The sequence below is a fragment of the Loxodonta africana genome, chromosome 7 (genome assembly GCF_030014295.1).
Source record: "Loxodonta africana isolate mLoxAfr1 chromosome 7, mLoxAfr1.hap2, whole genome shotgun sequence".
In the NCBI taxonomy this organism is placed as follows: domain Eukaryota; kingdom Metazoa; phylum Chordata; class Mammalia; order Proboscidea; family Elephantidae; genus Loxodonta; species Loxodonta africana.
Window position 1 is genome coordinate 132,880,687 of NC_087348.1, and position 14,159 is coordinate 132,894,845.

Genomic DNA, 14,159 nt, shown 5'->3' on the forward strand with positions numbered 1-14,159 from the left:
AGTTTACTTAAGTCATTTGATGCTCACAACCAGCTGCCGATTAGGTATATTTATTATTTCAGCTTTGCAGTTGGGAAAACTAAGACTCTCAGATACTGATCCGAGGTCACACAGCCGGTCAATCTGGCACTGTACTCAGTTGATCCAGTCCCCCTGGGGCATCACTTAAAGCTCACCATCCATGCACCAGTTGAGGGTAGAGCCAGTTCATTGAGGCAGTGTTCTTCAGTCAGGAGTGTATAGTGACTTAAGGAAATATGGGTGTCTTAGTTTCCTTCCGACCAACTGCTGTCAAGTTGATTCTGGCTCATAGTGACCCTGTAGGACAGAGTAGAACTGCCCAATCGGGTTTCCAAGGAGCAACTGGTAGATTTGAACTGCTGACCTTTTGATTAGCAGCCAAGCTGTTAACTACTGTGCCACCAGGGCTCCCTTCATTTCCTAGTGCTGCCATAACAGAAATAACCACAAGTGGGTGGCTTTAAAAAGCAGAAATTTATTTTTTCACAGTTCAGAAGGCCCGAAGTTCAAATTCTGGGCATTGGAAGGCTCTGCTCTCTGTCAGCTCTGGGGGAAGACCCTTGTCTGTTTCAGCTTCTGTAGCCCCAGCGCTCCTTAGCTATCTTCGCATGCCTAACGGCTGTCTTCCCCCATTTTTGTTCTCCTTATCTCTCTCTGTCTGCTGCTCCTCTGACTTAGCAGTGACTAGGCTTAGGACACACCCTACACTGATGTGGCCTCATTAACATAGCAAAGAAAACACCATTTTTGAACGTGATTATATCCACGGGTGTAGGGATTAAGACTACAGTATATATTTTGGGCCGACACAATTCAATCCATAACGATGGCTATAAGTATGAGGAATTTGTTTCTTCAGTTAAGAAGAACATGAGGTTATGAGAAGACATACCAGAAGCGTGAGAGCTTACATTGATGCCATAGCTAACTGAATTTGTCTTCTCTCTTTAATTTCCATGTGCAATAAATACATCTTAGTACACTGTCTCCAGAGTACATTTTGTGTATCAGTGCCACAAATTCAGTAAGACTAATATTATAAGGAAAGGCCATGAACTGTTCTCAAATATAATGGCACTGCATTCCCTAAATGAATAAATAACTGGTAATAGGTGACCTGTGGCCGTGCTAGGCCAGCAGTCACAACGAGCTGTTCAGATGGGTATCTGCCTAATCAAGTATAATGACCAGTACTTTCAGAGTTAGGAAGCACTCTGCGCAGTTGCCTTAAAAGTTATATCTTGCTACTCGTGGTGTAATGGCAGTGAGAGCAGCCAGCCACTACCCTGTGTTTAAGTAAATATCTTTGAGTTTTACTCATTTGTTTCATTCCTTATAGACCATATAAGATAAAGAGCTATTGATCAATTGTTGGGTAATTGAAATTCTAAGATTATCAAATTCAAGTTGATTATTCACACCAATGGATTTTCTTTCTACCTTAAAAATATATTAAGGTTTTTTTCTCTTTTTCTCACTCTCTTTGAGAAGAAAACTTGGTTCACTTATGCAGTCATGCAACAAGTATTTATTGAGTACTTACTATTTGCTGGTCATTGTGCTAAGTGATACGAAAACATCACAAGATATAGGTCATCCCAGTCTTCACAAAACAAACAGTAGTGATATTAATGTAGGATACGGCACTGGGTTTTTTCTTATTGTAACATTTATTACAGAGAAATTCAGTATAGTTTGAGAGCGTAGATGAAAGTAACATTTATTTCCATCCCAATAGATTTCGGTTTTGGAAATTTCTTTAAAAGTGGTGAACTGCTGGCAACATGGTGTGGGAGCCCCCCTTATGCAGCCCCAGAAGTCTTTGAAGGGCAGCAGTATGAAGGACCACAGCTGGATATTTGGGTATTTCTTTGCTTTGCTGTGTTAAATACATCCATAATGATAATACTGAGTACTTGGGCCCAATTTAGAAGCTCTTGGTACCTAATACTTGGGTGGTGTTTCATTATTTTCCCCATCCATTGGACTGTAATCTGTTAAAGCATCTTGAATTATATCTCAAGGAAAGAATTTCGAGGGACAAATGTTATCATCCTAATATCAGTAATAATGTAAAATTAAAAGTAATCAAAATGATTAAATTCCGATCTTTTCATATTTATTATAGGACAATTTATTGCAATAACTAGGGTTTCATATTTTTTCAGATTCTGAGAAAATATTAATTTCAGACAGGAATTCTCTTTTCTTCCCCAGAGCATGGGAGTTGTTCTTTATGTCCTTGTCTGTGGAGCTCTGCCTTTTGATGGACCGACTCTTCCAGTTTTGAGGCAGAGGGTTCTGGAAGGAAGATTTCGGATTCCGTATTTCATGTCAGAAGGTAACAACCTATTTATCTTGCTAATAGTGCTTTTCAGAACCCGAGCTCTGGATGAGATGCCTAGGCGAAAGCCTCCCTTTTTCTAAGAATTTGAGTGTCAAATGAGTGACTTTAAAAGCCTTAGAATGAATAGTCCCCTCCACTAGGTGAGACAATTTCCAGCCTTCTTATTTGTAACTGAAAACAGAAATAATCTCTCAGACTGAGAACAATAAGCCTTCCCAACCCCTCTGGGTCTGTAAATGTCCCCGGTTTATTTTAGACTTAGAGAAGCACATCATAGATACAGATTCACAACTATTTTACTGTAAGTATGAAATGTATTTTCCTACTTCCTTTAGCAGAAAGCTGCAAACATAAATGTTTTTTAAATTAGATAAAAAACCAAGTGGCAATACTCTGTTGAATTAAGATGACATACCGCAATCCTTGCCAGGCTTGTATTGGGTTCTTAACATGGAGGCAGTTTACTCCTTAGTTTAATTTTTTGGTTATCATCCTTAATTCTTTTGTTCCTATTAACAGTAGAAATAATGCTCTTAGTAATTAAGAACATGGACTCTGGAGCCAGGCTGCCCGATTTGAATCCTGAGTCCACCACTTAAGGCTGTGTGACCTTGCTAAGTTATGTATCTCCTCTTTGTGCTTCAGTTTATTCATCTGTGCAGTGGAAATAACAATAGTTCCTACCCTAGGGGTTTGTGAGGATTAACTAAGTTTATCTACATATAGCATCATAGCACAGTGCCAGACACGTAGTGAGTGACTTATGTGGGGTTTGCTTATACAGGGATGGTGAGGAACAAGATGTGAGCTCAGAAAATAATCTAGTGCCCACAGTTGCGGCGGTGCAGTTTCAGAAGACAGCAATGCTTCACACACATTTTTCTCGGCTGTACTGATGTAGAGAAAAGCAACAGTCCATCAGAGAGCTGTTTGCCTCACCTCCATAGCCTTAGTGTATCGCCTTTGAAGTGACTGTGGATCAGTTTATTGTTTGCTTGTTCTAGGAATGAGGCCCTTTTTTTTTAGCGGAAATATAAGTTGGTCTCTCGATATTGAGTTAACATTAATTAGTAATTCTACTAATTCAGTTGAGAAACTCAATAGGAAGACTCATTTAGCATGAATTGGATAGGTCCGCACCGTCCTGCTTTCCTTTCGTATCCATTCATCATGTGAACCTGGCAAATAGAAGTAGCCTTCATGTATCTATTTATTCATTTGCGTCCCACTCTGCAGTGAGTGCTGTGGAGGATACAAAGATTAAAGCCGTTGTACAAAGTCACATGAGTCAAGCAAATATACTGATGTACAAGGTGATTTATGTGACATTTGAAACATTGTGTTTTCTCTAGATTGTGAGCACCTCATTCGCAGGATGTTGGTCCTAGACCCATCCAAGCGGCTAACCATAGCTCAAATCAAGGAGCACAAATGGATGCTGGTAGAAGTTCCGGTACAGAGACCTGTTCTCTACCCACAAGGGCAAGAAAATGAGCCATCCATTGGGGACTTTAATGAGCAGGTTCTGCGACTGATGCACAGCCTTGGAATAGATCAACAGAAAACCATTGAGGTAAAGTGATCAGAGATTATTTTAGAATCCTGTTACACTCCGTAACTTGAGATTTCATGCTCACACCCATTATCCTAGTCTCTCACCAGATCCATCCCAGGCACCTAGGCTTACTGTTCAGTTTGCCCCGAAGACTACATCAGACTCTATTTATGTTTGCTTTTATTCAATGTATAAATTTCTTTCCTTGGCCCCTTCTGCCAAAATAGTTAAGGTCAAGGGATTATAGACACTCAGAAAAATTAAAGATGGAAGCATAACAAATACAAAGTAGAAGATGTCTTCCAAGGGGAAGCCTGGAGTTCTGTGGTATTAGACTAGTTTGTATGAACAGTAAATGTGCAGATACAGAGCTTGGCTGAGGGCTGAGCAGGAAGCCAGGAGGCCGGTAGGCCTCAGGTTTAAGAAAGCCAATGGAATTTAGATTGTGAAGTGGGGAAAATGAGAAGGAAAAGCAGGTGGGCTCCTGATTTAGAAGTATTAGGGGTCATAGAACTGAGAGGGCCACGAACCTGCAAAATTCCTCTTGGCTCTTATTCCTGTCCTCTAATAGTTAGCATATTCATAGGATATACATAATTTTTTAGACCTCCACAACAGTAAACAAACAAAAACAGTGCTTCTAAGGAGAAAGTATAACAAGCAAGAATACAAAATGCCTCCTTGGTTGCTGTGGAAAAACAAGGCTCCAGAGTGTACTGCCTTTGCCTCCGTTGTAGGCATCAGTGAAACCAAACTGGCTTTCTTGCTTTGCTCATTATACACTCACTGATGTTTTTCTCCACGTGCCCATAAAGTGAATCCAGAGTAGCAGCTGTGAGCACAGGCTCTGCTGGCCTGCTGGCGTTGCTGAGAGTGCCTTGCATCTGCGGTGTGCTGTACGGCACTCATGCAGCCTGGTGGGTGGACCCTTAAGCCAAAGGAGCTGTGTTTCTCTGTTCCTTTAGTATCCTGGGAAGGCCTTCAGCACTTGTTTTCTCCTTTCAGTCTTTACAGAACAAGAGCTATAACCACTTTGCTGCCATTTATTACCTGTTGGTGGAGCGCCTGAAGTCACATAGGAGCAGTTTTCCTGTGGAGCAGAGACTTGACGCCCGCCAGCGTCGGCCCAGCACCATTGCTGAACAAACAGTTGCCAAGGTAACACATAGTCTTATCTGCACCTGTGCCTATTCACATTTGACACATTTTTCATCTTGTAGTACAAAGGGTTAGGATTTCATCCTGTATGCTCCGTTATTCTCTAAAGTTTCTGCCTCCATTTTTCACTGGATTCTCAAATTTTTTTTGTACTTTCTTATTTTTAAGGATTAATTTTATCTGAAACATTTATTTTCTTTAAGAGATTTTTCATTTTTTACCATTCACTTATGCAAAGAATGTAACTAGTCTATACATTCATTTTCAATTTTTTTTTAATTTAACAAATGTTTGTTACAGATTTACCATGTGCAAGCTTCTGTTAGTAGGCACTAGAACAAGCTTCTATTGCTAGGGGATGGGATGTATAAAACACAGTCACTGCCCTCAGAGGCACTACCGGATAGGAGATAAGACAAGATCATAACTAACCTGAGGCACAACAAGAAAGGCAGGTGCTACAGGAGAACTAAGGGCAAGGGAGAGAGAGATGCATCTGAGTGGGGAGGGCTTCATGGGAGAGACGCCATTTAAGACAGACCTTCACAGAGGGGTAGGAATTTGTCAGGAAGAGGCAATAGTTGAATCACTGTAGATAGGCAGAGGATGTGGCATAAGCAGAAATACTCAAGTGGGCAAGTGTAAGATTTGTTCAAATTAGTCCACTTGAATCGAAATATGGGAAAGTGAAAATATTGGCGTGGTAAGTTGAAACCATATTGTAGAGGGCTTTGAATGCCTTGGTAAAGAGTTCAGTTATATTTTTGGAAGCAGTGGAGACCTACTGTAGGCTGTTAAGCAGAAAAGTGAGGAAATTGTACCCATGCTAATTAATCTGGTGATTTAGGAAGGATGAATTGAATTGGGAAGGGAGGAAATTCGCAAAGAGCAGTTAAGAGATTATTATGGTCACTTAAATGAGAAATACTGGAGGCATAAGTTAATATGGAGCTGGTGGAAGTAGAAAGGAAGTGATAGATGTAAGGACCATCTCAGAGGTAGACTCTACGACCTTAGCAGGCGTTTAGGGAGGCAGCTCAGCGTGGTAGTTAAAGCAGAGACTCCAGCAAAGCCCAGATTGGCCATTTACTGCTACGTGGCCTTAAAAAAAAGTTACTTAAGGTCTTTCTGTACCTCATGTTCCCAACCTATAAAATGGGGATAATAATAGGGTGTTACGGGATTTACTTAATATTTGTGAAGCACTTTGAACAATGCCTGACACATAGTACGATGTATTTGTTGTATAAATTAACAAGTAAGTGTTAAGGGAAGAAGGGACAGCAGGAGTTAGAGATGACGCCAGTCTTGAGCCCTGGGCTGAGAGAATAACGAAGGCGCTGACTCAGTTGCTCAGGAGGAAAATGTGGGTCTGGACACCCGGAGAGAGGCAGGAACTAAAGAAATTTGAGGGATCATCTACATAGAAACTGAGAAGAGGAGTGGTATGTATTAGGATTTCCATCCACTTAATGTAATTTATTCAAAGTGGAAGTAAGAGCAGAGGAGTTTTGACTTTGTATATTTTGTTATACATACTTTTGTATATAAAATAATGTATTGATACTAATGTGAGTAAAATAACGTGAGTGTTGATACTAATACATGGATACAACTTTATCTTTCTATTAGAGAATCTGTGAGCACTTGGGAACCTTCAAAGTTAAATGACAATGCTTTCAAGACATAGAGATGAGAGGATCACGTGAGAATTCTTAAGTTGGGGTAGTAACAGTGACATGTAATGGCACCCTTACCCTCTTAAAAATGCCAGACAAAAGGGCAGGAAGGAGGAAAGGCCCAGTGCTGCAGCAAGCTTTCCCTCCCAAGTCTCTTTATTCTTCTGATACATTACACACGTGAGGGAATGGAGAAAATCCAATGCCCTCGAGTCAAAAGGGGTTACTTAAACAGTTGTTCCTGCATGTGCATATGTTATTGTAAATGATAGCCTTTCATATCTAAACTTGAAGCTAACTCCTTGGGATATCTCAGATTATATTTTCTTTTGCCCTGGGGTTCAGATGTTTAACATAGCTTATGTCTGAGAATTTTCTTTAATTACCAAACACCCCATGAGTTCTTTTCACTTTACGCATTGACCCAAGTTGTCATAGAAGCCTAACCTGCTTACTATAATTTAAAATGTCTTAATTCAAGTAAAATTTTTAATGCTCATTCACAAACTTGTCTTGAGCGCCTTCTAGATGCTAAGCAATAGCCATTGTGACAAATTTTACATTCTAATATTTACTGTTGAACTTGTTAAAAAATAGATTTTTTGTTTTTATAGATATAAATGTGCCTAAAGCTTTAATAGAGCCTTTTCATTTTAATTCTTTGATATTCCAAATTTTTTTTTTTTTTCAAGTGGCAAATCACTTGTTACCTGACGTAGCAGTAAGAAATTGGGGAAGCAACATGATCCCATTCAAAGATCACGTGAGCTTTGGAGTTAGGCAGGCCTTGAGTTCCAAGCTGAGCTGAGTAACTTGGGGCAAGTCAGCATCTCTCAGCCCCAGTGTCCTGAAACATAAAATAGAAATAGCAATGCCTACTTCATAAGATTGCTCTAAAGATAGTTAACCTATACCAGCAGCTCAGTTCAACAAATAGAGTGCTTAGTATGTGCCAGCCACAGTCCCAAGTACCTGCTGTTACTATTTAGAAAAAAGTGAGATCCCCATCTTAGATTTAGAAGGCTTATTTGCTGTATAACATGTACGAAATATTGCATCTAATTTACTTCAGACAACTATGTATGTCATGGCTTTTTCTTATGAATTCTAAACACTAGTTTTTAATAGTCCTTCTACTTCAAGTTTCCATCAGCTGTAAGCAGACAAGAATTGGACACTCATCCCAGTTTTCCTTTAATTACTAATTAGAAGTTGGCCTCTGCAACTGTAGGAAAAATCACATTCCTGTAGGAACAGTAAAGATTTTCCCATAGGAGAGAACATTTTTTTCGTCACATTGATTCTGGAAATTACAGTCAGAAGAAGAGATTCAAGACAAAACATATGGCCTAAAAAGTTAATCACAATTAGTTGGACATAATCATTGTTTATTATCACTCTTAAGGAAGCTAGTAACACGTGTAGAAATTGTTGAGCTGGTGTATGTTCTGCTGTGTATATTCTCAAAAGCAACAACAAAAAATAAAATAAAATATTTAAAAAACTCTTATACAGATGCATCAAGTAAAAATTAAAGAAATCAACGACAAAATAATAATCCTAAGAAGTGAGGCAAGTTAGACTACAAGAAAACAGGAGCAACTAAATTCTAATAATTAACTTTATTTTCTTGATATAATGAAAGGTTTAAAAATTATCATTTTTTGAAATCCTGAACCCATAATTTACATAAATTCTTCTACCCACAGAAAAGGAAGGTAACATGGAACTGTGGGACCCAGTAGGTGTTGGACGGTCTCACTGGGACTCAGTTTCTCGCACTGTAAAATGAAGGGTGGGCTAGATAACTGGAATATACCTATCACTGGAGAGCTTAACTACATTCCTGAGTATCACTACCAAAAAGTCCCTTTCCATGTATGAGAAGGGGAAACAAATGATCATCAATTTTAGGAAAAACTGATCGACTGATAAAGCTTTCCTACCCATATACCACTGGCAAAGTCTTTGTATACCTCAGATACATATATGTCATTTTGAAGACCACTGTTTTAGGTAATATAATAAAATAGGAAAGTCAGATATAAATATATAAATATTGGGAGATTGGCCATAGATATGGCTGTGTAGTTAGAAAGTCTAGGATGCTCAACCTAAAGAATTTTAGAATTGACGCAACAAACTTTTCCCATAAAGGAAAGCTAATTTACTAGCTTTCCTTTATGCGAATAATAATGAGTTAGAAATAGAAGTGTAAATATGTATGTGTGTTGCTGTTGTTGTTAGGTGTCATCGGGTCAGCCGCGCCTCACGGCGCCCTATGTAAAGCAGGACAAACATTGCCTAGTTCTGCACCATCCTCACAAGTGTTGCTTTGTTTGAGCTGTCGTAGCCACTGTGTTAGTCCATGTGTATGTGTCTTTGTGTACCTGTGTTAAATAGATCAAAAACATAAGTATTAAATGAGAAGTAACTATGAAACTATAATAATAATAAAGAATATAAAGATGAGCTCTATAAATAGAAAGTTCTTCCAGAGATGGGAGATTTAGTATTATGAAATATATAACCTCTGTGTAAGAAATATATAACCTCTGTGTAAGAATTTTTGCTGCAATTCTAATAAAAAACCCTTTGATTAAAAAAAAGAGAGAGAAGCTGGTAGCATCTGCTTCCTTGGGATACCTGTTTATTATGATAACATGTTCTCTAGTCAGCTCTGCGTGCTGCGTATGCGGTCTGTATGTTTATACCTACTTTGTGCCAGAAAGACTTCTTTCGTGCATGCTATTACTATGCTGTAGGATTGCTATGAGTCGAAATTGACTCAACAGCAATGGGTTTGGTTTGGGCTATTCCTATGCTAATAAAAAAATACTACTCTGAAAAAGCAAACTCCTCACACTTACCCGGTGAAGTGACTGTCACAGTGAAATGTGTTATTCCTCTGTCCTCATCACAGTCATGGTAAGTTATACAGTACAGGTTGGAGGTGAAAGTTGTCAAGGAAAATGTGCTGTGCTTGGACTGGCGCAGGACCATCTGCCAATTAAAAACTCCCAGCTGAGAGGAGACAAGGACTGAGAAGGAGCGGTACGTCATAGTTATCATGTTGAAATCATATTCCCAGTATGGTATCTTCAGGTAATGCTCTGCCCTAAGAGTTGACTGCTTTTATGTAGAAGGAGCAGCCTAATAAAGTTGGGGAGACAAAAATCAAACTTTAGTTTTACCCTGCAATTGAAAAGCCGATGATGGATATAAAGAATGTACCAGATATACTTTTTTAGGAAGTTTAACTTGTGACAGTGGTGGAAAAATTAATTTAAACGACTAATGCTTGAACGGGGAAAAAGAAGTTGTTTAACCTCAAAAATGGCCCAGGACTTAAGCTTGAGGAATGATGATATAAAAAAAGTTGTTTCTTTATCATGCTCAGAATGGTATGCAGTATTTTCTGTTTTACTGTCCAAATCCATTGCCGTCAAGTCATTTCCGACCCATAACGACTGCACAGGGGACAGAGTAGAACTGCCCGTAGGGTTTCCGGGGAGCTGCTGGTGGATGCAGACTGCCGACCTTTTGGTTAGCAGCCAGCCCCACCACTACGCTACCAAGGCTGTAGCCACATAATACTTAACAGTTTTCTATTGCTATTTTATTCCTTTATCTCATGCAGTAGATCAAATGATACCAATACTGAAATAACACCAAATATAAAGTCACCTTTTCTAACATATCACCACATCCTTGAAAAACATCAACCTGAAATTTTAACTGGCATCTATTGGATAGTCAATGAGAACGAGGACTATATATTCATTTTGTAGCCTAATTCTTATCTATATATATTTTTAATTCTTATATTAAATTCTTCTGATCATTTTAAGACTTCAGAAAGAAGAGGAAGGGAGGAATTGCATTTCCTGAGTTAAGAACTTCACATACTACCTTTTACTATCCTAACTTCACTGTGAAGTAGATCTGCCCTTTTTTTTTCACAGATAAAGAAAATAAGATTCAGAGAGTTAAGTATCCTGATTAAGATCACACAATTAGTGGTGGAGTCCAGGTTTTGGAAGAGAAGAAGCTAGAATCTCAGACCATTTTGTTCCTTTTATTTATTTCGATTCAGAACTCACCGTCCTGTATCCCTTCCTGTGAGTGTCGTAGGAGGAACACAGGCTGGTCCTCTGCAGTTCAGAGTCCAGCGCGGCCATGACTCTTCGCCTGGACGTTTTGCTGCAGTGGTCTGTTACGTTCAGAGCACATCTAGGACGCTGTTCTCCTAGTGTAGAAGGGGCGGGGGAGAAAGAGCCCTCTCAACAGTTTCATCTTTTAAATCAGTCCTTGTCAATTGTTGTAAGAGAAGTTTTTTTGTTTTTTTTTTTTTTTTAAGAGTTTGTGGTGCATGTTTACTTAGAATGCTTAAAAAGAAGACATGAAAAATGGACTTAACAAAACCTTCAGGAGCTCTCTGTAGTAGGTTGAGCTCAGGATCATAACTTGCTGAGCAATAAGTGTCTTCCCTCCAGCTGGGCCCACAGGCTGTGTTCAGGCTGTGCATCTCCTTGGAGGAAGGAGGCCACTCCTGTCACCATCAGGAACTGTGCTGCTTTTCTTCCTCTTTGCACACACCCTTTGTTTTTGTGTCATGCCCAGATGAGGCCAAGAAATGTAGACCATCTCACCCCTCCAAAAAATAAGGACAGATGTAGAACACTTATTTCAGTGTGCCTTGTGTTGTAGTTAACTGTGAGTGTGTATTCAAATCTGTATACACAAATCTCTCTTGGAAGAAGTACAACCAGAAGGCTCCTTAGAAGCAAGGATGGCAAGACTTTGTCTTACATACTTTGGATTTTATCAGGAGGGATCAGTCCCTGGAGAAGGACATCATGCTTGGTAAAGTAGAGGGTAATTGAAAAACAGGAAGACCCTCAATGAGATGGATTGACACAGTGGCTGCAACAATGGGCTCAAGCATAGCGACAATTGTGAGGATGGCGCAGGACCGGGCAGTGTTTCGTTCTGTTGTGCATGGGGTCACCATGAGTCAGAATCGACTCGACGGCACCTGACAACAACAACAACAACAACATACCTAGCTCTGGGTTCAGTTTTGAGCTCCTAGAGTCAGGGACTTTTCAATGCATCTTTGTATCTTTGTAGGATAATGTATTTAAGGAAGCAGACAATACATGTTTGATGAGTTTAAAAAAAAAGCATTCTTAGATTCCTTACAAAGACTGGCCTTCTTGGCATCTACATCAAAGTGACATACCTCCCCTTGGGACAGGAGTGAAATTCTGTGCAGCGTATTTCAGAATGTTTGACCTCTGATACTGTTTCAAATCAATATCTGTACCAACTTTTCCGGAATATCCAAACTTTTCTGGAATTTTTGTCAAATAGCTGTTTATCGTTAAGTTGCAGTAGCAAGAATTATTTTATTCTAAGAGCCTGGTGTATTCATATGGAAAGTATTAATGTTCCTGAACTGTCTGTTCTTGCCACGTTTACAGGCACAAACTGTGGGACTCCCAGTGACCATACATTCACCGAACATGAGACTGATGCGGTCTACCCTCCTCTCACAGGCGTCCAATGTAGAGGCCTTTTCATTCCCAGCCTCTGGCTGTCAGGCAGAGGCAGCGTTTATGGAAGAAGAGTGTGTTGATACTCCAAAGGTACGGATGTGTTTGAGAGACTCAGAGCTCGCAGCTTAGATGGAGATTTAAATTTGGTCCACAAGTGTTAAAGTTTGTTGTTTCCTCAAGTCACTCACGAATGTTGTATGTCGGCGGGGAGAAGACCCTAAGAAAAGTGTCCAGGGCTAAGCCTCAGCTCTTGTCACTATCTGTTACATAACTTGTCAGACTTCATAATTACTTTTCCAGAGCCCTCTTATTTTACCTTTCTTAGCCATTCCTTCTCTCTTTAAGTTTTTAGGTCCCTCACAAGTTTGTTTTGTTTTCAAACAAATTGTAATTCTGGAAACAAAACAAAAAAACAATTATTGTACCAAATAGAGCTCTACCTCTCTTCTGCTAGGTATGCTACAGCTACAAAGTGGTAGGCCATCTTTTCTGTCTGTGTTTAAAGGAGAGACGTTTACCCTAGTATACTGGAGAAAGTCAGCTTTTAAGATACGGAAGATGACAGCTTCTCTCATTCAATGGATATTTATTTAACTTCTGTGTGGTATAATACTTAGCATAGAGCAACGTAGAAACGATCACAGTAGCATCAGAAGAGAACAGAGGACTTGGAGTGTGTTTAAAGTAGACTGTGCTCTTTACTAGCTGTGTGAACTTGGACAAAGTGATTGACCACTTTGAACCTCAGTTTTGTCTTGTGTAAAATGAGAACAATGCTAACTCGATGAAACTGTTGTAAGAATTAATTGAGGTACTCATGTGTGAGATTCTGGGCAGATTGTAGATACTCAATAAATATTAGTTTCCTTTCTTTTTAGCCTCTCTAGGTAATAAAAGGATGAGTCAGGTGTGAATTCTGCTTCAAAGTTTGTAGTCTAGCAGAAGAGACGTACACATAACTACAGGCAGTGTGCCAGGTGCTGAAAAAATTGCTAAAAGATAAAATACAATTGGTCCATTAAAAACATATAAATCAAAGTGCTGTGAGACTGGAAGGAGGCAGGGGGAGTTTCTTTTAGCTCATTTGATCAGGAAAGTCTTTGGGGAAACTGTCAGAGCTGAGACTTGAGAAGCGAATAGAAACGGGATGAGTGGACGTTAGGATGTGATATCCTCGGTGGAGGGAAAAGCCTGAGCAAAAGCAAAGCATTAGGAAAGCCGAGGTCCATCTAAGGATAACAGTAGTTCTGTTTGTCTGAGGAAAAGTATATATGAAGGGGACCTGTATAAAGTTGTACAGGTAGGTTGGCTCTGAATGGCAAGCCAAGGAATTCAGACTTTTTCTCTAGGCTAGTGTTCTCATTGTATTTTAATATCATAGGAGAGTTCATTCAAATGAACTTCCCCAAAGTAGTAGGGAAGTTAAATATTTTTTAGCAACAAAGCACTATGATCCATATTATGCTTCAGAAGGCTTTATCCTGGAAGGGTACGTAGTGTGGATCAGATAGAGGAGAGACCGGTGACAAGGCAAATACAGTGTTCGTCCTATGTCTCAGAGATGATGACCGTCTGAACTAGGATAGTGGTCACGAAAGGGGGGGGAGGGGGGAATGACATAGAGAGATCGTGCAGGTAAAATTGGTAGAATATTAGAGTCCAGAGAAAAGACTCCAAACTGATAAGAAGGTTTTAGAGCCTAGATGATCTAGAAGGTGAGTGCCATGTTCAGAAATAGGGAACACCGGAGGCAGAGCTGCTTCAGAAGTTAAATAATGAGCTTAGTTAGATCTGGAGTGGGCTGCTTGATGCTCAGCTGCCACAAGCAGGTGTTAAGC

At 39.7% G+C, this 14,159-nt stretch overlaps 1 protein-coding gene across 7 annotated transcripts in view; it reads left to right on the forward strand.

The window, feature by feature from the left end:
- The window catches only part of SIK2 (salt inducible kinase 2), a 136,573-nt gene that overhangs the window by 111,027 nt on the left and 11,387 nt on the right, over positions 1 to 14,159 (forward strand). For all 7 annotated transcript variants that reach the window (XR_010322521.1, XM_064288899.1, XM_064288900.1 and 4 more), the window contains 5 exons: positions 1,760 to 1,884; positions 2,239 to 2,362; positions 3,721 to 3,941; positions 4,929 to 5,081; positions 12,247 to 12,411. Coding sequence is in view for 6 of the 7 variants with exons in the window: in XM_064288899.1 (XP_064144969.1) it covers positions 1,760 to 1,884; positions 2,239 to 2,362; positions 3,721 to 3,941; positions 4,929 to 5,081; positions 12,247 to 12,411 (788 nt within the window). In the remaining variant the exon portion in view is untranslated. The remainder of the gene's footprint in view (positions 1 to 1,759; positions 1,885 to 2,238; positions 2,363 to 3,720; positions 3,942 to 4,928; positions 5,082 to 12,246; positions 12,412 to 14,159) is intronic.